The following is a 25891-nucleotide window of genomic DNA, read 5'->3' on the forward strand; positions in this document are numbered from 1 at the left end:
TTTGCATGAATGGGATGAGGCACGTGTCAATGAATGGGATGAGGCACGTTTGAATGAATGGGATGAGGCACGTTTGCATGAATGGGATGAGGCACGTGTCAATGAATGGGATGAGGCACGCTTGCATGAATGGGATGAGGCACGTGTCAATGAATGGGATGAGGCACACTTGCATGAATGGGATGAGGCATGCTTGCATGAATGGGATGAGGCACGTTTGAATGAATGGGATGAGGCAAGTTTGAATGAATGGGATGAGGCACGTTTGCATGAATGGGATGAGGCACGTGTCAATGAATGGGATGAGGCACGCTTGCATGAATGGGATGAGGCACGTTTGCATGAATGGGATGAGGCACGTGTCAATGAATGGGATGAGGCACGTTTGAATGAATGGGATGAGGCACGTTTGCATGAATGGGATGAGGCACGTGTCAATGAATGGGATGAGGCACGCTTGCATGAATGGGATGAGGCACGTGTCAATGAATGGGATGAGGCACACTTGCATGAATGGGATGAGGCATGCTTGCATGAATGGGATGAGGCATGCTTGCATGAATGGGATGAGGCACGTGTCAATGAATGGGATGAGGCACGCTTGCATGAATGGGATGAGGCACGCTTGCATGAATGGGATGAGGCACGTGTCAATGAATGGGATGAGGCACGCTTGCATGAATGGGATGAGGCATGCTTGCATGAATGGGATGAGGCACGCTTGCATGAATGGGATGAGGCATGCTTGCATGAATGGGATGAGGCACGCTTGCATGAATGGGATGAGGCACGTGTCAATGAATGGGATGAGGCACGCTTGCATGAATGGGATGAGGCATGCTTGCATGAATGGGATGAGGCATGCTTGCATGAATGGGATGAGGCACGTTTGAATGAATGGGATGAGGCACGTTTGCATGAATGGGATGAGGCATGTTTGAATGAATGGGATGAGGCACGTTTGAATGAATGTGATGAGGCACGTTTGAATGAGGCACGTTTGAATGAATGGGATGAGGCAGGTTTGCATGAATGGGATGAGGCACGTTTGAATGAATGGGATGAGGCACGTTTGAATGAATGGGATGAGGCACGTTTGAATGAATGGGATGAGGCACGTTTGAATGAATGGGATGAGGCACGTTTGCATGAATGGGATGAGGCACGTTTGAATGAAAGGGATGAGGCACGTGTCAATGAATGGGATGAGGCACGCTTGCATGAATGGGATGAGGCACGTTTGAATGAATGGGATGAGGCACGTGTCAATGAATGGGATGAGGCACGCTTGCATGAATGGGATGAGGCACGCTTGCATGAATGGGATGAGGCACGTTTGAATGAATGGGATGAGGCACGTTTGAATGAATGGGATGAAGGACGTTTGCATGAATGGGATGAGGCTCGTTTGAATGAATGGGATGAGGCACGTTTGAATGAATGGGATGAGGCACGTTTGAATGAATGGGATGAGGCACGTTTGCATGAATGGGATGAGGCACGTTTGTATGAATGGGATGAGGCACGTTTGCATGAATGGGATGAGGCACGTGTCAATGAATGGGATGAGGCACGCTTGCATGAATGGGATGAGGCATGCTTGCATGAATGGGATGAGGCATGCTTGCATGAATGGGATGAGGCACGTTTGAATGAATGTGATGAGGCACGTTTGAATGAATGGGATGAGGCACGTTTGCATGAATGGGATGAGGCACGTGTCAATGAATGGGATGAGGCACGCTTGCATGAATGGGATGAGGCACGCTTGCATGAATGGGATGAGGCACGTGTCAATGACTGGGATGAGGCACGCTTGCATGAATGGGATGAGGCACGTTTGAATGAATGGGATGAGGCACGTTTGAATGAATGGGATGAGGCACGTTTGAATGAATGGGATGAGGCACGTTTGCATGAATGGGATGAGGCACGTGTCAATGAATGGGATGAGGCACGTTTGAATGAATGGGATGAGGCACGTTTGAATGAATGGGATGAGGCACGTTTGAATGAATGGGATGAGGCACGTTTGAATGAATGGGATGAGGCACGTTTGAATGAATGGGATGAGGCACGTTTGCATGAATGGGATGAGGCACGTTTGAATGAAAGGGATGAGGCACGTGTCAATGAATGGGATGAGGCACGCTTGCATGAATGGGATGAGGCACGTTTGAATGAATGGGATGAGGCACGTGTCAATGAATGGGATGAGGCACGCTTGCATGAATGGGATGAGGCACGCTTGCATGAATGGGATGAGGCACGTGTCAATGAATGGGATGAGGCACGCTTGCATGAATGGGATGAGGCATGCTTGCATGAATGGGATGAGGCACGCTTGCATGAATGGGATGAGGCATGCTTGCATGAATGGGATGAGGCACGCTTGCATGAATGGGATGAGGCACGTGTCAATGAATGGGATGAGGCACGCTTGCATGAATGGGATGAGGCATGCTTGCATGAATGGGATGAGGCATGCTTGCATGAATGGGATGAGGCACGTTTGAATGAATGGGATGAGGCACGTTTGCATGAATGGGATGAGGCATGTTTGAATGAATGGGATGAGGCACGTTTGAATGAATGTGATGAGGCACGTTTGAATGAGGCACGTTTGAATGAATGGGATGAGGCAGGTTTGCATGAATGGGATGAGGCACGTTTGAATGAATGGGATGAGGCACGTTTGAATGAATGGGATGAGGCACGTTTGAATGAATGGGATGAGGCACGTTTGAATGAATGGGATGAGGCACGTTTGCATGAATGGGATGAGGCACGTTTGAATGAAAGGGATGAGGCACGTGTCAAGGAATGGGATGAGGCACGCTTGCATGAATGGGATGAGGCACGTTTGAATGAATGGGATGAGGCACGTGTCAATGAATGGGATGAGGCACGCTTGCATGAATGGGATGAGGCACGCTTGCATGAATGGGATGAGGCACGTTTGAATGAATGGGATGAGGCACGTTTGAATGAATGGGATGAAGGACGTTTGCATGAATGGGATGAGGCTCGTTTGAATGAATGGGATGAGGCACGTTTGAATGAATGGGATGAGGCACGTTTGAATGAATGGGATGAGGCACGTTTGCATGAATGGGATGAGGCACGTTTGTATGAATGGGATGAGGCACGTTTGCATGAATGGGATGAGGCACGTGTCAATGAATGGGATGAGGCACGCTTGCATGAATGGGATGAGGCATGCTTGCATGAATGGGATGAGGCATGCTTGCATGAATGGGATGAGGCACGTTTGAATGAATGTGATGAGGCACGTTTGAATGAATGGGATGAGGCACGTTTGCATGAATGGGATGAGGCACGTGTCAATGAATGGGATGAGGCACGCTTGCATGAATGGGATGAGGCACGCTTGCATGAATGGGATGAGGCACGTGTCAATGACTGGGATGAGGCACGCTTGCATGAATGGGATGAGGCACGTTTGAATGAATGGGATGAGGCACGTTTGAATGAATGGGATGAGGCACGTTTGAATGAATGGGATGAGGCACGTTTGCATGAATGGGATGAGGCACGTGTCAATGAATGGGATGAGGCACGTTTGAATGAATGGGATGAGGCACGTTTGAATGAATGGGATGAGGCACGTTTGAATGAATGGGATGAGGCACGTTTGAATGAATGGGATGAGGCACGTTTGAATGAATGGGATGAGGCACGTTTGCATGAATGGGATGAGGCACGTTTGAATGAAAGGGATGAGGCACGTGTCAATGAATGGGATGAGGCACGCTTGCATGAATGGGATGAGGCACGTTTGAATGAATGGGATGAGGCACGTGTCAATGAATGGGATGAGGCACGCTTGCATGAATGGGATGAGGCACGCTTGCATGAATGGGATGAGGCACGTTTGAATGAATGGGATGAGGCACGTTTGAATGAATGGGATGAGGGACGTTTGAATGAATGGGATGAGGCTCGTTTGAATGAATGGGATGAGGCACGTTTGAATGAATGGGATGAGGCACGTTTGAATGAATGGGATGAGGCACGTTTGAATGAATGGGATGAGGGACGTTTAAATGAATGGGATGAGGCTCGTTTGAATGAATGGGATGAGGCACGTTTGAATGAATGGGATGAGGCACGTTTGAATGAATGGGATGAGGCACGTTTGAATGAATGGGATGAGGCACGTTTGCATGAATGGGATGAGGCACGTTTGAATGAAAGGGATGAGGCACGTGTCAATGAATGGGATGAGGCACGCTTGCATGAATGGGATGAGGCACGTTTGAATGAATGGGATGAGGCACGTGTCAATGAATGGGATGAGGCACGCTTGCATGAATGGGATGAGGCATGCTTGCATGAATGGGATGAGGCATGCTTGCATGAATGGGATGAGGCACGTTTGAATGAATGTGATGAGGCACGTTTGAATGAATGGGATGAGGCACGTTTGCATGAATGGGATGAGGCACGTGTCAATGAATGGGATGAGGCACGCTTGCATGAATGGGATGAGGCACGCTTGCATGAATGGGATGAGGCACGCTTGCATGAATGGGATGAGGCACGTTTGAATGAATGGGATGAGGCACGTTTGCATGAATGGGATGAGGCACGTTTGAATGAATGGGATGAGGCACGTTTGAATGAATGGGATGAGGCACGTTTGCATGAATGGGATGAGGCACGTTTGAATGAATGGGATGAGGCACGTTTGCATGAATGGGATGAGGCACGTGTCAATGAATGGGATGAGGCACGCTTGCATGAATGGGATGAGGCACGCTTGCATGAATGGGATGAGGCACGCTTGCATGAATGGGATGAGGCACGTTTGAATGAATGGGATGAGGCACGTTTGCATGAATGGGATGAGGCACGTTTGCATGAATGGGATGAGGCACGTTTGAATGAATGGGATGAGGCACGTTTCAATGAATGGGATGAGGCACGTGTCAATGAATGGGATGAGGCACGCTTGCATGAATGGGATGAGGCACGCTTGCATGAATGGGATGAGGCACGCTTGCATGAATGGGATGAGGCACGTTTGAATGAATGGGATGAGGCACGTTTGCATGAATGGGATGAGGCACGTTTGAATGAATGGGATGAGGCACGTTTGAATGAATGGGATGAGGCACGTTTCAATGAATGGGATGAGGCACGTTTGAATGAATGGGATGAGGCACGTTTGGAAGAATGGGATGAGGCACGTGTCAATGAATGGGATGAGGCATGCTTGCATGAATGGGATGAGGCACACTTGCATGAATGGGATGAGGCACGTGTCAATGAATGGGATGAGGCACGCGTGCATGAATGGGATGAGGCACGCTTGCATGAATGGGATGAGGCACGCTTGCATGAATGGGATGAGGCACGTTTGCATGAATGGGATGAGGCACGTTTGAATGAATGGGATGAGGCACGTTTGAATGAATGTGATGAGGCACGTTTGAATGAATGGGATGAGGCACGTTTGCATGAATGGGATGAGGCACGTGTCAATGAATGGAATGAGGCACGCTTGCATGAATGGGATGAGGCACGCTTGCATGAATGGGATGAGGCATGCTTGCATGCATGGGATGAGGCACGTTTGAATGAATGGGATGAGGCACGTTTGAATGAATGGGATGAGTCACGTTTGCATGAATGGGATGAGGCACGCTTGCATGAATGGGATGAGGCACGTTTGAATGAATGGGATGAGACACGTTTGTATGAATGGGATGAGGCACGTTTGAATGAATGGGATGAGGCACATTTGCATGAATGGGATGAGGCACGTGTCAATGAATGGGATGAGGCACGCTTGCATGAATGGGATGAGGCACGCTTGCATGAATGGGATGAGGCACGTGTCAATGAATGGGATGAGGCACGCTTGCATGAATGGGATGAGGCACGCTTGCATGAATGGGATGAGGCACGTTTGAATGAATGGGATGAGGCACGTTTGCATGAATGGGATGAGGCATGTTTGAATGAATGGGATGAGGCACGTTTGAATGAATGGGATGAGGCACGTTTGAATGAATGGGATGAGGCACGTTTGAATGAATGGGATGAGGCACGTTTGCATGAATGGGATGAGGCACGTTTGAATGAATGGGATGAGGCACGTGTCAATGAATGGGATGAGGCACGCTTGCATGAATGGGATGAGGCACGTTTGAATGAATGGGATGAGGCACGTGTCAATCAATGGGATGAGGCACGCTTGCATGAATGGGATGAGGCACGTTTGAATGAATGGGATGAGGCACGTTTGAATGAATGGGATGAGGCACGTTTGAATGAATGGGATGAGGCTCGTTTGAATGAATGGGATGAGGCACGTTTGAATGAATGGGATGAGGCACGTTTGAATGAATGGGATGAGGCACGTTTGCATGAATGGGATGAGGCACGTTTGCATGAATGGGATGAGGCACGTTTGTATGAATGGGATGAGGCACGTTTGCATGAATGGGATGAGGCACGTGTCAATGAATGGGATGAGGCACGCTTGCATGAATGGGATGAGGCACGCTTGCATGAATGGGATGAGGCACGTGTCAATGAATGGGATGAGGCACGCTTGCATGAATGGGATGAGGCACGCTTGCATGAATGGGATGAGGCACGTTTGAATGAATGGGATGAGGCACGTTTGAATGAATGGGATGAGGCACGCTTGCATGAATGGGATGAGGCACGCTTGCATGAATGGGATGAGGCACGTTTGAATGAATGGGATGAGGCACGTTTGAATGAATGGGATGAGGCACGTTTGCATGAATGGGATGAGGCACGTTTGAATGAATGGGATGAGGCACGTTTGAATGAATGGGATGAGTCACGTTTGAATGAATGGGATGAGTCACGTTTGCATGAATGGGATGAGGCACATGTCAATGAATGGGATGAGGCACGCTTGCATGAATGGGATGAGGCACGCTTGCATGAATGGGATGAGGCACGTGTCAATGAATGGGATGAGGCACGCTTGCATGAATGGGATGAGGCACGTTTGAATGAATGGGATGAGACACGTTTGTATGAATGGGATGAGGCACGTTTGAATGAATGGGATGAGGCACATTTGCATGAATGGGATGAGGCACGTGTCAATGAATGGGATGAGGCACGCTTGCATGAATGGGATGAGGCACGCTTGCATGAATGGGATGAGGCACGTGTCAATGAATGGGATGAGGCACGCTTACATGAATGGGATGAGGCACGCTTGCATGAATGGGATGAGGCACGTTTGAATGAATGGGATGAGGCACGTTTGCATGAATGGGATGAGGCACGTTTGAATGAATGGGATGAGGCACGTTTGAATGAATGGGATGAGGCACGTTTGAATGAATGGGATGAGGCACGTTTGAATGAATGGGATGAGGCACGTTTGAATGAATGGGATGAGGCACGTTTGCATGAATGGGATGAGGCACGTTTGAATGAATGGAATGAGGCACGTGTCAATGAATGGGATGAGGCACGCTTGCATGAATGGGATGAGGCACGTTTGAATGAATGGGATGAGGCACGTGTCAATCAATGGGATGAGGCACGCTTGCATGAATGGGATGAGGCACGCTTGCATGAATGGGATGAGGCACGTTTGAATGAATGGGATGAGGCACGTTTGAATGAATGGGATGAGGCACGTTTGAATGAATGGGATGAGGCACGCTTGCATGAATGGGATGAGGCACGTTTGAATGAATGGGATGAGGCACGTTTGAATGAATGGGATGAGGCACGTTTGCATGAATGGGATGAGGCACGTTTGAATGAATGGGATGAGGCACGTTTGAATGAATGGGATGGGTCACGTTTGAATGAATGGGATGAGGCACGTTTGAATGAATGGGATGAGGCACGTTTGAATGAATGGGATGAGGCACGTTTGAATTAATGGGATGAGGCACGTTTGCATGAATGGGATGAGGCACGTTTGAATGAATGGGATGAGGCACGTGTCAATGAATGGGATGAGGCACGCTTGCATGAATGGGATGAGGCACGTTTGAATGAATGGGATGAGGCACGTGTCAATCAATGGGATGAGGCACGCTTGCATGAATGGGATGAGGCACGCTTGCATGAATGGGATGAGGCACGTTTGAATGAATGGGATGAGGCACGTTTGAATGAATGGGATGAGGCACGCTTGCATGAATGGGATGAGGCACGCTTGCATGAATGGGATGAGGCACGTTTGAATGAATGGGATGAGGCACGTTTGAATGAATGGGATGAGGCACGTTTGCATGAATGGGATGAGGCACGTTTGAATGAATGGGATGAGGCACGTTTGAATGAATGGGATGAGGCACGTTTGAATGAATGGGATGAGGCACGTGTCAATGAATGGGATGAGGCACGCTTGCATGAATGGGATGAGGCACGTTTGAATGAATGGGATGAGGCACGTGTCAATCAATGGGATGAGGCACGCTTGCATGAATGGGATGAGGCACGCTTGCATGAATGGGATGAGGCACGTTTGAATGAATGGGATGAGGCACGTTTGAATGAATGGGATGAGGCACGCTTGCATGAATGGGATGAGGCACGCTTGCATGAATGGGATGAGGCACGTTTGAATGAATGGGATGAGGCACGTTTGAATGAATGGGATGAGGCACGTTTGCATGAATGGGATGAGGCACGTTTGAATGAATGGGATGAGGCACGTTTGAATGAATGGGATGAGGCACGTTTGCATGAATGGGATGAGGCACGTTTGAATGAATGGGATGAGGCACATGTCAATGAATGGGATGAGGCACGCTTGCATGAATGGGATGAGGCACGTTTGCATGAATGGGATGAGGCACGCTTGCATGAATGGGATGAGGCACGTTTGAATGAATGGGATGAGACACATTTGTATGAATGGGATGAGGCACGTTTGAATGAATGGGATGAGGCACATTTGCATGAATGGGATGAGGCACGTGTCAATGAATGGGATGAGGCACGCTTGCATGAATGGGATGAGGCACGCTTGCATGAATGGGATGAGGCACGTGTCAATGAATGGGATGAGGCACGCTTGCATGAATGGGATGAGGCACGCTTGCATGAATGGGATGAGGCACGTTTGAATGAATGGGATGAGGCACGTTTGCATGAATGGGATGAGGCACGTTTGAATGAATGGGATGAGGCACGTTTGAATGAATGGGATGAGGCACGTTTGAATGAATGGGATGAGGCACGTTTGCATGAATGGGATGAGGCACGTTTGAATGAATGGGATGAGGCACGTGTCAATGAATGGGATGAGGCACGCTTGCATGAATGGGATGAGGCACGTGTCAATCAATGGGATGAGGCACGCTTGCATGAATGGGATGAGGCACGCTTGCATGAATGGGATGAGGCACGCTTGCATGAATGGGATGAGGCACGTTTGAATGAATGGGATGAGGCACGTTTGAATGAATGGGATGAGGCACGTTTGAATGAATGGGATGAGGCTCGTTTGAATGAATGGGATGAGGCACGTTTGAATGAATGGGATGAGGCACGTTTGCATGAATGGGATGAGGCACGTTTGCATGAATGGGATGAGGCACGTTTGCATGAATGGGATGAGGCACGTTTGTATGAATGGGATGAGGCACGTTTGCATGAATGGGATGAGGCACGTGTCAATGAATGGGATGAGGCACGCTTGCATGAATGGGATGAGGCACGCTTGCATGAATGGGATGAGGCACGTGTCAATGAATGGGATGAGGCACGCTTGCATGAATGGGATGAGGCACGCTTGCATGAATGGGATGAGGCACGTTTGAATGAATGGGATGAGGCACGTTTGAATGAATGGGATGAGGCACGCTTGCATGAATGGGATGAGGCACGCTTGCATGAATGGGATGAGGCACGTTTGAATGAATGGGATGAGGCACGTTTGAATGAATGGGATGAGGCACGTTTGCATGAATGGGATGAGGCACGTGTCAATGAATGGGATGAGGCACGCTTGCATGAATAGGATGAGGCACGTGTCAATGAATGGGATGAGGCACGCTTGCATGAATGGGATGAGGCATGCTTGCATGAATGGGATGAGGCACGTTTGAATGAATGTGATGAGGCACGTTTGAATGAATGGGATGAGGCACGTTTGCATGAATGGGATGAGGCACGTGTCAATGAATGGGATGAGGCACGCTTGCATGAATGGGATGAGGCACGCTTGCATGAATGGGATGAGGCACGTGTCAATGAATGGGATGAGGCACGCTTGCATGAATGGGATGAGGCATGCTTGCATGAATGGGATGAGGCATGCTTGCATGAATGGGATGAGGCACGTTTGAATGAATGGGATGAGGCACGTTTGCATGAATGGGATAAGGCACGTTTGAATGAATGGGATGAGGCACGTTTGAATGAATGGGATGAGGCACGTTTGAATGAGGCACGTTTGCATGAATGGGATGAGGCACGTTTGCATGAATGGGATGAGGCACGTTTGAATGAATGGGATGAGGCACGTTTGAATGAATGGGATGAGGCACGTTTGAATGAATGGGATGAGGCACGTTTGCATGAATGGGATGAGGCAGGTGTCAATGAATGGGATGAGGCACGTTTGAATGAATGGGATGAGGCACGTTTGCATGAATGGGATGAGGCACGTGTCAATGAATGGGATGAGGCACGCTTGCATGAATAGGATGAGGCACGTGTCAATGAATGGGATGAGGCACGCTTGCATGAATTGGATGAGGCATGCTTGCATGAATGGGATGAGGCACGTTTGAATGAATGTGATGAGGCACGTTTGAATGAATGGGATGAGGCACGTTTGCATGAATGGGATGAGGCACGTGTCAATGAATGGGATGAGGCACGCTTGCATGAATGGGATGAGGCACGCTTGCATGAATGGGATGAGGCACGTGTCAATGAATGGGATGAGGCACGCTTGCATGAATGGGATGAGGCATGCTTGCATGAATGGGATGAGGCATGCTTGCATGAATGGGATGAGGCACGTTTGAATGAATGGGATGAGGCACGTTTGCATGAATGGGATAAGGCACGTTTGAATGAATGGGATGAGGCACGTTTGAATGAATGGGATGAGGCACGTTTGAATGAGGCACGTTTGAATGAATGGGATGAGGCACGTTTGCATGAATGGGATGAGGCACGTTTGAATGAATGGGATGAGGCACGTTTGAATGAATGGGATGAGGCACGTTTGAATGAATGGGATGAGGCACGTTTGCATGAATGGGATGAGGCAGGTGTCACTGAATGGGATGAGGCACGCTTGCATGAATGGGATGAGGCACGCTTGCATGAATGGGATGAGGCACGTGTCAATGAATGGGATGAGGCACGCTTGCATGAATGGGATGAGGCATGCTTGCATGAATGGGATGAGGCTTGCTTGCATGAATGGGATGAGGCACGTTTGAATGAATGGGATGAGGCACGTTTGCATGAATGGGATGAGGCACGTTTGAATGAATGGGATGAGGCACGTTTGAATGAATGGGATGAGGCACGTTTGAATGAATGGGATGAGGCACGTTTGAATGAATGGGATGAGGCACGTTTGCATGAATGGGATGAGGCACGCTTGAATGAATGGGATGAGGCACGTTTGCATGAATGGGATGAGGCACGTGTCAATGAATGGGATGAGGCACGCGTGCATGAATGGGATGAGGCACGCTTGCATGAATGGGATGAGGCATGCTTGCATGCATGGGATGAGGCACGTTTGAATGAATGGGATGAGGCACGTTTGAATGAATGGGATGAGGCACGTTTGCATGAATGGGATGAGGCACGTGTCAATGAATGGGATGAGGCACGTTTGCATGAATGGTATGAGGCACGCTTGCATGAATGGGATGAGGCACGTTTGAATGAATGGGATGAGGCACGTTTGCATGAATGGGATAAGGCACGTTTGAATGAATGGGATGAGGCACGTTTGAATGAATGGGATGAGGCACGTTTGAATGAGGCACGTTTGAATGAATGGGATGAGGCACGTTTGCATGAATGGGATGAGGCACGTTTGAATGAATGGGATGAGGCACGTTTGAATGAATGGGATGAGGCACGTTTGAATGAATGGGATGAGGCAGGTGTCAATGAATGTGATGAGGCACGCTTGCATGAATGGGATGAGGCACGCTTGCATGAATGGGATGAGGCACGTGTCAATGAATGGGATGAGGCACGCTTGCATGAATGGGATGAGGCATGCTTGCATGAATGGGATGAGGCTTGCTTGCATGAATGGGATGAGGCACGTTTGAATGAATGGGATGAGGCACGTTTGCATGAATGGGATGAGGCACGTTTGAATGAATGGGATGAGGCACGTTTGAATGAATGGGATGAGGCACGTTTGAATGAATGGGATGAGGCACGTTTGAATGAATGGGATGAGGCACGTTTGCATGAATGGGATGAGGCACGTGTCAATGAATGGGATGAGGCACGCTTGCATGAATGGGATGAGGCACGCTTGCATGAATGGGATGAGGCACGTGTCAATGAATGGGATGAGGCATGCTTGCATGAATGGGATGAGGCACGTTTGAATGAATGGGATGAGGCACGTTTGCATGAATGGGATGAGGCACGTTTGAATGAATGGGATGAGGCACGTTTGAATGAATGGGATGAGGCATGTTTGAATGAATGGGATGAGGCACCTTTGAATGAATGGGATGAGGCACGTTTGCATGAATGGGATGAGGCACGTGTCAATGAATGGGATGAGGCACGCGTGCATGAATGGGATGAGGCACGCTTGCATGAATGGGATGAGGCATGCTTGCATGCATGGGATGAGGCACGTTTGAATGAATGGGATGAGGCACGTTTGAATGAATGGGATGAGGCACGTTTGCATGAATGGGATGAGGCACGTGTCAATGAATGGGATGAGGCACGTTTGCATGAATGGGATGAGGCACGCTTGCATGAATGGGATGAGGCACGTGTCAATGACTGGGATGAGGCACGCTTGCATGAATGGGATGAGGCACGTTTGAATGAATGGGATGAGGCACGTTTGAATGAATGGGATGAGGCACGTTTGAATGAATGGGATGAGGCACGTTTGCATGAATGGGATGAGGCAAGTGTCAATGAATGGGATGAGGCACGCTTGCATGAATGGGATGAGGCACGCTTGCATGAATGGGATGAGGCACGTGTCAATGAATTGGATGAGGCACGCTTGCATGAATGGGATGAGGCATGCTTGCATGAATGGGATGAGGCATGCTTGCATGAATGGGATGAGGCACGTTTGAATGAATGGGATGAGGCACGTTTGAATGAATGGGATGAGGCACGCTTGCATGAAAGGGATGAGGCACGTGTCAATGAATGGGATGAGGCACGCTTGCATGAAAGGGATGAGGCACGTTTGAATGAATGGGATGAGGCACGTGTCAATGAATGGGATGAGGCACGCTTGCATGAAAGGGATGAGGCACGCTTGCATGAATGGGATGAGGCACGCTTGCATGAATGGGATGAGGCACGTGTCAATGAATGGGATGAGGCACGCTTGCATGAATGGGATGAGGCATGCTTGCATGAATGGGATGAGGCATGCTTGCATGAATGGGATGAGGCAAGTTTGCATGAATGGGATGAGGCACGTTTGCATGAATGGGATGAGGCACGTTTGAATGAATGGGATGAGGCACGTTTGAATGAATGGGATGAGGCACGTTTGAATGAATGGGATGAGGCACGTTTGCATGAATGGGATGAGGCATGTGTCAATGAATGGGATGAGGCACGCTTGCATGAATGGGATGAGGCACGCTTGCATGAATGGGATGAGGCATGCTTGCATGCATGGGATGAGGCACGTTTGAATGAATGGGATGAGGCACGTTTGAATGAATGGGATGAGGCACGTTTCAATGAATGGGATGAGGCACGTTTCAATGAATGGGATGAGGCACGTTTGCATGAATGGGATGAGGCACATGTCAATGAATGGGATGAGGCACGCTTGCATGAATGGGATGAGGCACGCTTGCATGAATGGGATGAGGCACGCATCAATGAATGGGATGAGGCACGCTTGCATGAATGGGATGAGGCATGCTTGCATGAATGGGATGAGGCATGCTTGCATGAATGGGATGAGGCACGTTTGTGAATGAATGGGATGAGGCACGTTTGCATGAATGGGATGAGGCACGTTTGCATGAATGGGATGAGGCACGTTTGAATGAATGGGATGAGGCATGTTTGAATGAATGGGATGAGGCACGTTTGCATGAATGGGATGAGGCACGTGTCAATGAATGGGATGAGGCACGCTTGCATGAATGGGATGAGGCACGCTTGCATGAATGGGATGAGGCATGTGTCAATGAATGGGATGAGGCACGCTTGCATGAATGGGATGAGGCATGCTTGCATGAATGGGATGAGGCACGCTTGCATGAATGGGATGAGGCACGTTTGAATGAATGGGATGAGGCACGTTTGAATGAATGGGATGAGGCACGTTTGAATGAATGGGATGAGGCACGTTTGAATGAATGGGATGAGGCACGCTTGCATGAATGGGATGAGGCATGCTTGCATGCATGGGATGAGGCACGTTTGAATGAATGGGATGAAGCATGCTTGCATGAATGGGATGAGGCACGTGTCAATGAATGGGATGAGGCACGCTTGCATGAATGGGATGAGGCACGCTTGCATGAATGGGATGAGGCATGCTTGCATGCATGGGATGAGGCACGTTTGAATGAATGGGATGAAGCATGCTTGCATGAATGGGATGAGGCACGTGTCAATGAATGGGATGAGGCACGTTTGAATGAATGGGATGAGGCACGTTTGCATGAATGGAATGAGGCACGTGTCAATGAATGGGATGAGGCTCGCTTGCATGAATGGGATGAGGCACGCTTGCATGAATGGGATGAGGCATGCTTGCATGCATGGGATGAGGCACGTTTGAATGAATGGGATGAGGCACGTTTGCATGAATGGGATGAGGCACGTGTCAATGAATGGGATGAGGCACGCTTGCATGAATGGGATGAGGCACGCTTGCATGAATGGGATGAGGCATTCTTGCATGCATGGGATGAGGCACGTTTGAATGAATGGGATGAAGCATGCTTGCATGAATGAGATGAGGCACGTTTGCATGAGTGGGGCTCACACAGTGCCACTGCATGGCATCTCCTTAAAGCAGAGCTGCCCTTTTGTCATTTCATTCCTTCCCCTCATATCATTTATTGACTCTTCAGAGTTTGGCAAACTGCGGCTCATCAGCTGTTTTGTTCTATGACTCCCATGATCCTTCACCATTGACTAAGCTGGCTAGGGCTGATGGGAGTTGCCGTTCAACATATCTGGTCAGCCAAACATTACAGACTCTTGCCTTAGAGATGGGGGCTATGGCATTCAGTTTGCCCAATTTATTTGAGAATTATTAGCGGAGTCATCACAGCCGATACCCGAGCACTTCACCCTGTGAAAAACCTGAAGGTACTCTCACATCCACTCCCCAGGGAGCTTCTGTTCAACTGGCCAGGGAAGGGCCATCGCTTTTGGATCCCAACCGTGGGGGTGTACAAGTGGGAGAGGATAACCTAATTGGAGGGTCCCTGAGGACTGGAGAGAGTGTGTACCGAAGGTGAGACATGGTATCCCCCTTTCCTGATATTGACCTACCCTCCCCTTACTTAGCCTTTATGGGATATTGCCAATCTCATCCCATCCTCCCCTATAGTTGTTCCTTAAGTACTGAGAAAAAGAAGAAATAACTAGGAGCAGTGCCGATTTCCTATTATAAACACCACTCTGGTACTGAGATGAAATAGAGTGGTCTGAAGGCATGTGGCAATGAAGATCAGGCATGTCACACTAATAGACTCATGGAGAGTCAGGCGATTGAGGATACCTCATTTCACCTGCAACCTGTTAGTAACAGAGGAGAGTATAAAAGGTGGAACCCAGAAGCACATGGAAGGAGCAGTCGCAGGCAAGGAAGAGAACAGAGGAATTGCTGTGCTGAGGCGAGAGAAGCAGAGACGCAGACGAAGATCCCAAGAGTCTTGCCAAGGTGACTCTGCAGGACTGGGAGCCTCTATGAGGGAAGGCATACAGCAGGTACTGCTAAGGAGCAGAGATGGAGCCAAGCACGAAGGCCGACGTGTGCTGAATGGAGCACCCGGCAAACTGATAATTTGGTTTTCCTGCTCTAGGAGAAGCCGACAAACTTAGCTACAGAGACTTGGTAAGTGTTGGGAGACGCTAGGAACGCCAGAGCACTCCAAGGGACCATGGAATTGGTAATGGTCCCCAGAAGTAGTGAAAACTATATTTCTTGAATACCAAACTGCCTGAAAGGTACTGCTTAAGCCCACGCAAAAGAAAACTGCATTTATTGAATACCGAAGTGCCTGAAAGATGCTGCTTAAGCCCACATAAGTGAAAACAACATTTAATGAATACCGAACTGCATAAAAGGTTCTATCCAAGTTTGCACACCTACATTTTTTTAAAGCCGAATGGAATGAAAGGTGCTATCCTGATGAATGCAACACAGCATTACATTTCCTGAATCTTGAGCGGCAGGATAGTCGTGGTTTGAGTGAGACCAAGTAAATGTTACATTTATGAAATACTGAATGAAAAGAAAGCTGTTACTTGATTAGACTATGAAGTGCTAAAGGCTGCATAAACATTCTGAGACAATCAAGTATATCAAGTAACCTGCTATCAGAAAAGCACTTTAAGAATAATGTGAAAGTGAAGAGTTGTCTTGAACACTGGAAATGAACCACAGCTTTGAGGAAATGTATGGTTGCGTGCCCTGTGATGGGTGGACCTGTCGGAATTGAAACAATATTATGCCTCCTATCGCAACAATTGTATGTGTATTGGCCTACGCCAAGTTGTCTAAACATTGTATGCGAACAAACTCCACGGCAAGGTCTTGACCTTAGAGAAAGTAATGTAAGTCGCCATCTTGGATTAAGCCGCCATTTTAGGTCCTCTTGTTATATGGAAGTCACCCTGAACATCAAAATGGAGGCCGAATGACATTCTGAGTAAGATTCTGGCTGTTGTGACCTCCGTACACATGAATAATTAATATGCCTGCAGGCCACTTGTCGGGGTCGCAAACTGAGACCTTGTCCTACCGTTGACCTATATGTAAATGTACTATATCAGTGAAACTAATCAAAATGCATGTATTAAAGGATTGACCTGGCAGGGAACCCATAGGCCCGGTTCACAGAATGGTTAACCCGCGAGAGGGTTGGCCAACGGCTGGACAAATTGTATAAAAGACCCAAGTATTCCAATGTGCGGTCTCTCTCACTAACGCATTGAACTCTCGCACAGTGAAACTAAGCAAAAACCCTGTCTGTCCCTATGAATAAGAGGGGGTCTCCCTGCCTCAAACAAAACTTTGGATAGTGTCAGCATGTCTGCCAAAGAAAAATAGCCCGCTGTAGTATGTCTCAAACCTATTTCGTCCCTCACACTTCAAAAGGAAACCATATAACTAGTTCCACCTTCCAGAAAGGTGGGTCCTTCATTCTGGACAGTTTTGGGGCAGTGTGTGACTGTTGGGGAAATCTCCTTCTTCCCCTGGCCGGCCGTCACACTGATGGAGGGAGAGGTCTCCCTTTCCAGACCTTCTTAGACAACTCTTTCTAGTTCCACAAAGATGGGGGAAATATCTCCCTTCCCCAAGCCTTTCCCAGGCTCTCCTTTAATATTCCCAATGATGTATCTAGTTTTGCCAGAGGATATCGCTCATCATCTGGTCTGTTCTTGACTTTTGTCAAAGGGAATCTCCTGCCCCCTTGGTCTTTTCTTCCAGTTATGTGGGTGCCAGACCCCTTTCTCAGGTGTATAATGTCTCTCAATCAGGCCCGGTTCACTTAACTGCCAGGCACTGTTTGATACATAAAGTTCTCTGGAATTCGTCTGAGTACTGGTACGAGGAAGATGACGACACGTGTACTCTGATTGTTTTCAACAGTTGGTTTTACCCTGGGGATCTCTCTTTTATCCCAACTTGGTTCACCTCCACCCCTCAGGGTCTCAGCAGGGTCTTTCCTCTGTCCCCTGCTTCGTAGAGCAAATCCCCATTCATTAACACAGTTCTCTTTATAGATTCTTCCAACCCCGGGGGCTTGCTCTTTGCCTCCGCTCCGCAGGTTGCTTCTCTCGCCTGCTCTTAGCTTCTCCAGGCTTCTCTCGCCCCTAGAAGACGTGTGGCGGTTCCACAGCCCAGGGTCATTCACTGGTACAGTGGTACCTCCTTCTGCTCTCCAGCTCGCCTACGGATACCTGCTTCTCCCGCTATGGTACCCGTATGTCAGAGGCGTGCTCCTCTGGCACACGTCTGCTGTCTGGCCAGCATCCCGATCTCCTTCAGTCCCCATTCTCCGCACAGTGGCTCCTTCCAGCTCACGGTTTCTCCAGAAGGGATTAGGCCCCAAAAGAAGTCCTTCCTCTCTGTTTATCTTTGGCTTGCTTATATAAGAGTTTGTATGTTCTCTTTGGTTCTGTGAAAGGCCCTTCACTCCACTTTTCTTCTTCCTCGTGCCAGTATCTACAGAACTATAGCTTTCCAAGTGTTTGTTACTCTTCCTCGTCACATTATGGTTTCCCTCACAATCATAGACGGGTCTGTCCTGCAGAAAGTAACTGAGCGGAAAGAGGAAGTACAGAGGATGGCAGTGTTTTGGCCCTAAGAGTGTGTGGGGATGTGGTTTTGGGGGTAGAGTGCTAATTGTTATACCACAATCTCCCTTCCTCCTCATAGGGGGTCCCTTCCCATGGGACCCTCCCACTGATTACCACCCCCAGGGGGACTATCAGGTAGTGGCATCATGTCCCTGGACCCGTGGGAAGGGTCTTCGCCTAGGGAGGAAGTGATGATATCCAGGGATTCGTGACAGAACACTGTTGACATTAGTTTTCATTTTTCATTCGATTTTAGGCATCTTTTTTTAAAATTAACAGGCTTTCCATAACTACATTACATTGTCTTGCAATCCTATTTCCCATCAGCATGACTAATGCACGATTATTTTCACTTTTCTTCTACACCTACAATCATGAAGTGAAATCGAAACTCAGAAAATCGACATTTCCTGAAAACTCAACACTATAGAATACCATCAGTGCTACTCACCGTGTAGGAATCCTTGCAATAATCATTAAATGCCATCTCCAACAAGCTGGCCCCAATGCTCCCTGGCTCTCTGGGAAGGAATATAAGAGCATATGGGATTAATAAAACTGCCAGCTCATAGCCGAAAGAAATCCCCCATGTCAACATAAACAAGGAGGGTGAAATGTCTGAATCCTTGCAATATCAAAATGAATCAGAATGAGCAATTAAGTAAACACCAAATCCATAACATAATGTATGTGCAGTTTCTTAGGCCAAAGGGTCACATTTCTTTATTGATAGGCATTTGGCAGCCCGTGTTGTCATCGATATACCACCAAACACAATTTTACAAATACATTATGACATTTTCATGCCCTAATTTCCTCTTCCGTAGAACCCGCCTCTCGACACAAGGCGGGCATACACCAGAGCACTCCATATTTTTTATTCCACTCATTGTGTCAGTAATCACACTAAGCGGGTTCATTTCAATTGGACGATGCAGGAAAAGGTGTCATACAAGAAAGGTGTACTGCTTTTGCGCCTCCATTTTACACTTCGCCCAATGTTCATACTCAGACAAGGCGGAGGAGGGGCACGGCGTGGGGTTAACCTCTGTGCCGTGCTTCCCTCCTCTATGTGCAGAGAACTTCATTTTACGCAGCATGAGATTTTCATGCAGGAGTAAAACCAAAGGATTCTTTGGGAATCCTCCCCAATTAGCACCTGCAAATAAGCAGGTGGATTCCATAAAAATCAATTAGTAAACGCCCCCTGCAAAGCATAATTTCCAGGCAGCATTTCCTACTTTGCAAACATGAGGAGCAAGTGTTATGTCACCTTGTTGTATTAGGCTCCCCAAGCGGAGCACCGGAGACCCAAAGTGAAAGCCAAGGCAGGCAGAAACACATCGCGGTTGTGTTTCCATGCCACAGTGTTTCTGTCTAAAGCTGTTTTCCCATTTGGGGCTCTCGGGCTCCCCGTATGGAGCCCAAAAGCCCCAAATGGGAAAGCAGCTTTAGGCAGAAACACAATGCGGTTGTTTTCTGAAATGCTAAATGCTGCAGTGTTTCTGCCTACAGCTGTTTTCCCATTTGGGGCTCTCGGGCTCCCCAGGGGGAGCCCGAAAGCCCCAAATGGGAAAGCAGCTTTAGGCAGAAACACAACCCGGTTGTGTTTTCGAAAACGCTGCGTTTTTTCTTTCTAAGTTTCGCAGGCTCCTCCTCGGCTTCATTTACTCAAAATTTTACATAGGGACTTTAAAAAAAAGTGCCAATCTATTTTTTTTATTATTGCCCATCTTTTTTTGCAATAATATTTTTTGGGTGAACCATTCCTTTAATTATTAGGGTTATTTTGTTATTCTAAATGACTGTATAGGTATCTCCATGTCAATAGTATTTGCATTGTGTAGTTCTGTGATATGTTTTTGTAGTGCGTGGTTCTCTTGAAAACCTTCACGGTATAATTTATTTTTTATTGCAATTTTAATGTGAATTCCAAGAGCCACGCCAACAACATGGGAGATTTCCTTCACTGTATCATTAAATAAAATATTCATGACGCACCAGAACACAGTAGGTCTGTCCAAAGTTTAAGTAAGAACAAAGAATATGACTATGATAGGTTATTTATAATGTGCTTAAGACCCAGAGGTTTCTAAACGTGGACCTGGGGATATAACCTGTGTTGCTCCCTGTTGTCTTGCTTCCAAGGCGAGCACGTTGCTCCTGAGCTATCCTCCCAAGACAGAAAAAAATGATGAACAAATGAAATGTAAAAAGTAATAACTGAACAAAAATCAGTTCATAGGATTACTAGTACCTTTTGTCCTCTTTTCTTTTGAATGGTGATGGATTAACAATGTTATATAGGGTCAAGTGAAAAAATATAAATTAATTTGTTCCAAAATCAATAGCCGAAAGAGACATTTTGTAATTTTTTTTTATTTTTAAACACCCTGAACTGAATAATAACGATTCTGTTAGTCTGCATGCAAATTTGTGTGCCAACTCATGATACTTTGTGGAATGAGTTTGACCTCTCACCCTAGAACATGTTGTTCTCATACTAACATTGACCGCACGAACACCTCATCATCCTAATAAAACACATCTAGCTGAGCACATACCGGCTAGCTTAGGCGTCTCCTCAGACCTAACGCAGCCAGAACTCAGGCTGGGTGTCCACCCTCCAGACTGAACACATCCAACTGATCTCCTCAGCACCACACCTACCGCTAAGAAGCAGCTATCATGCAACAATCACACCAGCTGCACACATATCCGATGCACCCACGTACCATACACCACTCTCTCTCTCTACTGACTAGAACTGCGGTTCCTGATGGCGTTCAACCTACCAGCGCTTTGAGGTCATACCAATGATACATAAGGCGCTATATAAATGCCAAGTAACATAACATAACATAACATAGACGTTTGCCTCCAAAGACAGCAGAATCAGGTTTACGCCTCCAAGAGCCGAGCCGCCTCAAGGCGGAGAACTGCGTGAAATTTCAGTGAGAGGAGGCAGAACTTAATAAATTCAATTGCTCCACCCATGCACGTACCTGTTCAGTGCAGAGAACATCACCCAGAGGTAGCAGTGAGGCTCAGCTGTGCTGTGCGCCCTCTGAAACTGCAGGGCAGAGATGCAAATCTCGGGGAAGCCCATATGAATTTCACACCTGTGCCAAAATATGAGTAAAGTATCATTGTTGGATGACAACAGAGCCACAACACCAAACAGAAGTTCTGTAAAGCAAGATATGAGCTTCCACTGTCACAGCGGAGAAGAGGCAAGAACCTTACACACATTCTTTCTTTTCTACAGAAATGTATACATGATATCGCTGTCAAGGGTCCACAACCTTTGTCTATCGAGATCTTTCGGACTACAATACCCATCAGCCCCAGCCAGTTTAGTTAAGGGCAGGAGATCATGGGGAGTCGTAGTCCAAAACATCCAGAGAGCTGCGGGTTACAGACCTATGTGTATAATGCCAGATGAATAACATTTTGTGATCTTTTTTATAGATCATAAAACACACTTCTGACACCTGAGCGGCAGAGATGACCTCATATCATGAAATGGCTGGGGGCCTCCATGGAAGCGGGCAGCTGCCATCTTCCATGTCGATACTGAGGTAAGTGCACCTTCCTTCCCCCACCCCCAATTTTCACATCCCCCACCCCATCCCGCTTACCTTGCGCTCCTTCATCCCTTGCTGATGCCAGAAACACCCTGTTTTCTTGGAGCAGCTCTGTCACAGCAATGTCTGCCATGGAAAGGGAGAAGGGACTATGTCTAGTTTCCTTCGCCCTGATCCATGGCGGCCATTTTGTTTTGTAGTTTCTTCAAGTTGAGAAATGGCAAACACACAGTTTTTCAACTTGAAAAAAAACGATTAGTATCCTGGTACGTCGATACTAATAGCAATAAAACGCTCCTAGTCGGGGGCATTACCATAACAGGTAATGCCCCCACCCTCCGAAGTTTATTGCTTAAGTGCACGCTGTGACATCACAATGCTGTCTGTTTGCATACTTCTCTGACGTGATGACGCCTTGCTTGTTTACATACCAGAATCATTCTTTCCTTTCTCTAGGCCGACAATGCGCTGAGCTTGGCTAACGCTTCACCCTTCAATTCTTTGGCCTACAACTCCCATGATCCCTCACCATAAAATATGCACCAAGAGCCTCCAATGCCTGCAACATCTAAATGACACAAGGGTAAGGTCTTTGCTATAAACCAATCACAAATTTGTATAATTTTATTGAGATGCGCGTTAATGTTTGTTTTTCAGCACAACAATCTTGAATGTGTGTGCTATGTGTGTGTATATTCATGTGTGTATGGTTTTATACAGGATAAACTACCCATTAATGTATCTGATAAGATTAATGATTTATCTTGTATGTCTATACCTCACTAATTCATACCTCCTCCTCTTCTGCAATGTTTTGTGACTGCATAGTAGCATAATACATCTTGATATCAAGGTAGTTTATTCAATATATAGCTATAAAACACAAAAGCAGTTGTTCACAAACCGTATGTAAGCGTCAACATAGCTTCAATTAGCATACGACACATTGGTCAATATATATTAAGTCTGGACTTTTTTAATATTAGTACCAGGACCAGTATCCTCTTACTGGGCCTGATAAGAGGAAGCCAAATCCATGAGCCTTCACTGGATCAGAAGGTAACATAACGGAGGGAGGTAAGAGTGCGTAACAGAAGGTAACATCAGGGAGGTAGGTAAGAGTGCGTAACAGAAGGTAACATTAAGGAAAGTAGGTAAGAGTGTGTAACAGAAGGTAACATGAGGGAGGTAGGTAAGAGTGTGTAACAGAAGGTAACATAAGGCAGGTAGGTAGGAGTGCGTAACAGAAGGTAACATTAGGGAGGTAGGTAAGAGTGTGTAACAGAAGGTAACATGAGGGAGGTAGGTAGGAGTGCGTAACAGAAGGTAACATAAGGGAGGGAGGTAGGTAAGAGTGCGTAACAGAAGGTAACATAAGGAAGGTAGGTAAGAGTGCGTAACAGAAGGTAACATCAGGGAGGTAGATAAGAGTGCGTAACAGAAGGTATCATAAGGGAGGTAGGTAAGAGTGTGTAACAGAAGGTAACATGAGGGAGGTAGGTAAGAGTGTGTAACAGAAGGTAACATGAGGGAGGTAGGTAAGAGTGCGTAACAGAAGGTAATATAAGGAAGGTAGGTAAGAGTGCGTAACAGAAGGTAACATAAGGGAGGTAGGTAAGAGTGTGTAACAGAAGGTAACATGAGGGAGGTAGGTAAGAGTGCATAACAGAAGGTAACATGAGGGAGGTAGGTAAGAGTTTGTAACAGAAGGTAACATAAGGGAAGGAGATAAGAGTGCTTAACAGAAGGTAACATGATGGAGGTAGGTAAGAGTGCGTAACAGAAGGTAACATCAGGGAGGTCGGTAAGAGTGCGTAACAGAAGGTAACATAAGGAAGGTAGGTAAGAGTGCGTAACAGAAGGTAATATCAGGGAGGTAGGTAAGAGTGTGTAACAGAAGGTAACATGAGGGAGGTAGGTAAGAGTGCGTCACAGAAGGTAACTTGAGGGAGGTAGGTAAGAGTGTGTAACAGAAGGTAACATGAGGGAGGTAGGTAAGAGTGCGTAACAGAAGGTAACATGAGGGAAGGAGGTAGGAGTGCTTAACAGAAGGTAACATGAGGGAGAGAGGTAGGTAAGAGTGCGTAACAGAAGGTAACATAAGGGAAGGAGGTAAGCGTGCTTAACAGAAGGTAACATGAGGGAGATAGGTAAGAGTGCGTAACAGAAGGTAACATAAGGGAGGTAGGTAAGAGTGCATAACAGAAGGTAACATAAGAGAGGTAGGTAAGAGTGCGTAACAGAAGGTAACATAAGGGAGGTAGGTAAGAGTGCGTAACAGAAGGTAACATAAGGGAGGTAGGTAAGAGTGCGTAACAGAAGGTAACATAAGGGAGGTACGTAATAGTGCGTAACAGAAGGTAACATAAGAGAGGTAGGTAAGAGTGCGTAACAGAAGGTAACATAAGGGAGGTACGTAATAGTGCGTAACAGAAGGTAACATAAGAGAGGTAGGTAAGAGTGCGTAACAGAAGGTAACATAAGGGAGGTAGGTAAGAGTGCGTAACAGAAGGTAACATAAGAGAGGTAGCTAAGAGTGCATAACAGAAGGTAATATAAGGAGGTAGGTAAGAGGCGTAAGAGAAGGTAACATAAGGGAGGTAGGTAAGAGCGTGTAACAGAAGGTAACATAAGGGAGATAGGTAAGAGTGCATAACCTAAGGTAACATAAGGGAGGTAGGTAAGAGTGCGTGACAGAAGGTAACATAAGGGAGGTAGCTAAGAGTGCGTGACAGAAGGTAACATAAGGGAGGTAGGTAAGAGTGCGTAACAGAAGGTACATAAGGGAGATAGGTAAGAGTGCATAACATAAGGTAACGTAAGGGAGGTAGGTAAGAGTACGTAACAGAAAGTAACATAAGGGAGGTAGGTAAGAGTGCGTGACAGAAGGCAACATAAGGGAGGTAGGTAAGAGTGCGTAACAGAAGGTACATAAGGGAGATAGGTAAGAGTGCATAACATAAGGTAACGTAAGGGAGGTAGGTAAGAGTACGTAACAGAAAGTAACATAAGGGAGGTAGGTAAGAGTGCGTGACAGAAGGTAACATAAGGGAGGTAGGTAAGAGTGCGTAACAGAAGGGAACATAAGGGAGATAGGTAAGAGTGCATAACCTAAGGTAATGTAAGAGAGGTAGGTAAGAGTGCGCAGGAGTGAACGCTTACGCGTTCTTTCAGCACACACCGATACAACATACACTCTGAATCAGTGTGAGTGAATAGCCCCCAACTGCACCTCAGTCCTCATTCTTAGGGACAGTCATTGGCCCTTCTTGATCACCTCACCATGAGCTTCACACTCGAATGCTTCCAACAGTCTATCTGAGAGAAAGGATCATGCAGACCTACATGTCATCGCATGTCAGTGTTTAGGCCTGGTCAAAATATATTGGCATGAATTTGAATCATGCAAATTTCAGGGAGAATCGAGGTCCGGGATATCCGCAAATATTTTAGTGATTTCAGCTGAAAAGAATGGACGTTTGCTCCGAAGCACGGGATGTTATGAGACACAGGGCATTAATTAATTTTTTTTAAAACATTTTTTTTTGTTTTACAGAACT

General features: G+C 47.1%; 1 protein-coding gene across 1 annotated transcript in view; it reads right to left on the bottom strand.

The window, feature by feature from the left end:
* Positions 1-25891, bottom strand: part of LOC138527099 (protein ELYS-like) — a 510654-nt gene that overhangs the window by 395599 nt on the left and 89164 nt on the right. The window contains exons 5-6 of the mRNA XM_069638141.1: positions 21750-21866; positions 19196-19265 (exon numbers count right to left, since the gene is read on the bottom strand). Of these exons, the coding sequence (XP_069494242.1) occupies positions 19196-19265; positions 21750-21866 (187 nt within the window). The remainder of the gene's footprint in view (positions 1-19195; positions 19266-21749; positions 21867-25891) is intronic.

The sequence above is a fragment of the Ambystoma mexicanum genome, chromosome 14, assembly GCF_040938575.1.
Source record: "Ambystoma mexicanum isolate Mex_15411 chromosome 14, UKY_AmexF1_1, whole genome shotgun sequence".
Taxonomy (NCBI): Eukaryota; Metazoa; Chordata; class Amphibia; order Caudata; family Ambystomatidae; genus Ambystoma; species Ambystoma mexicanum.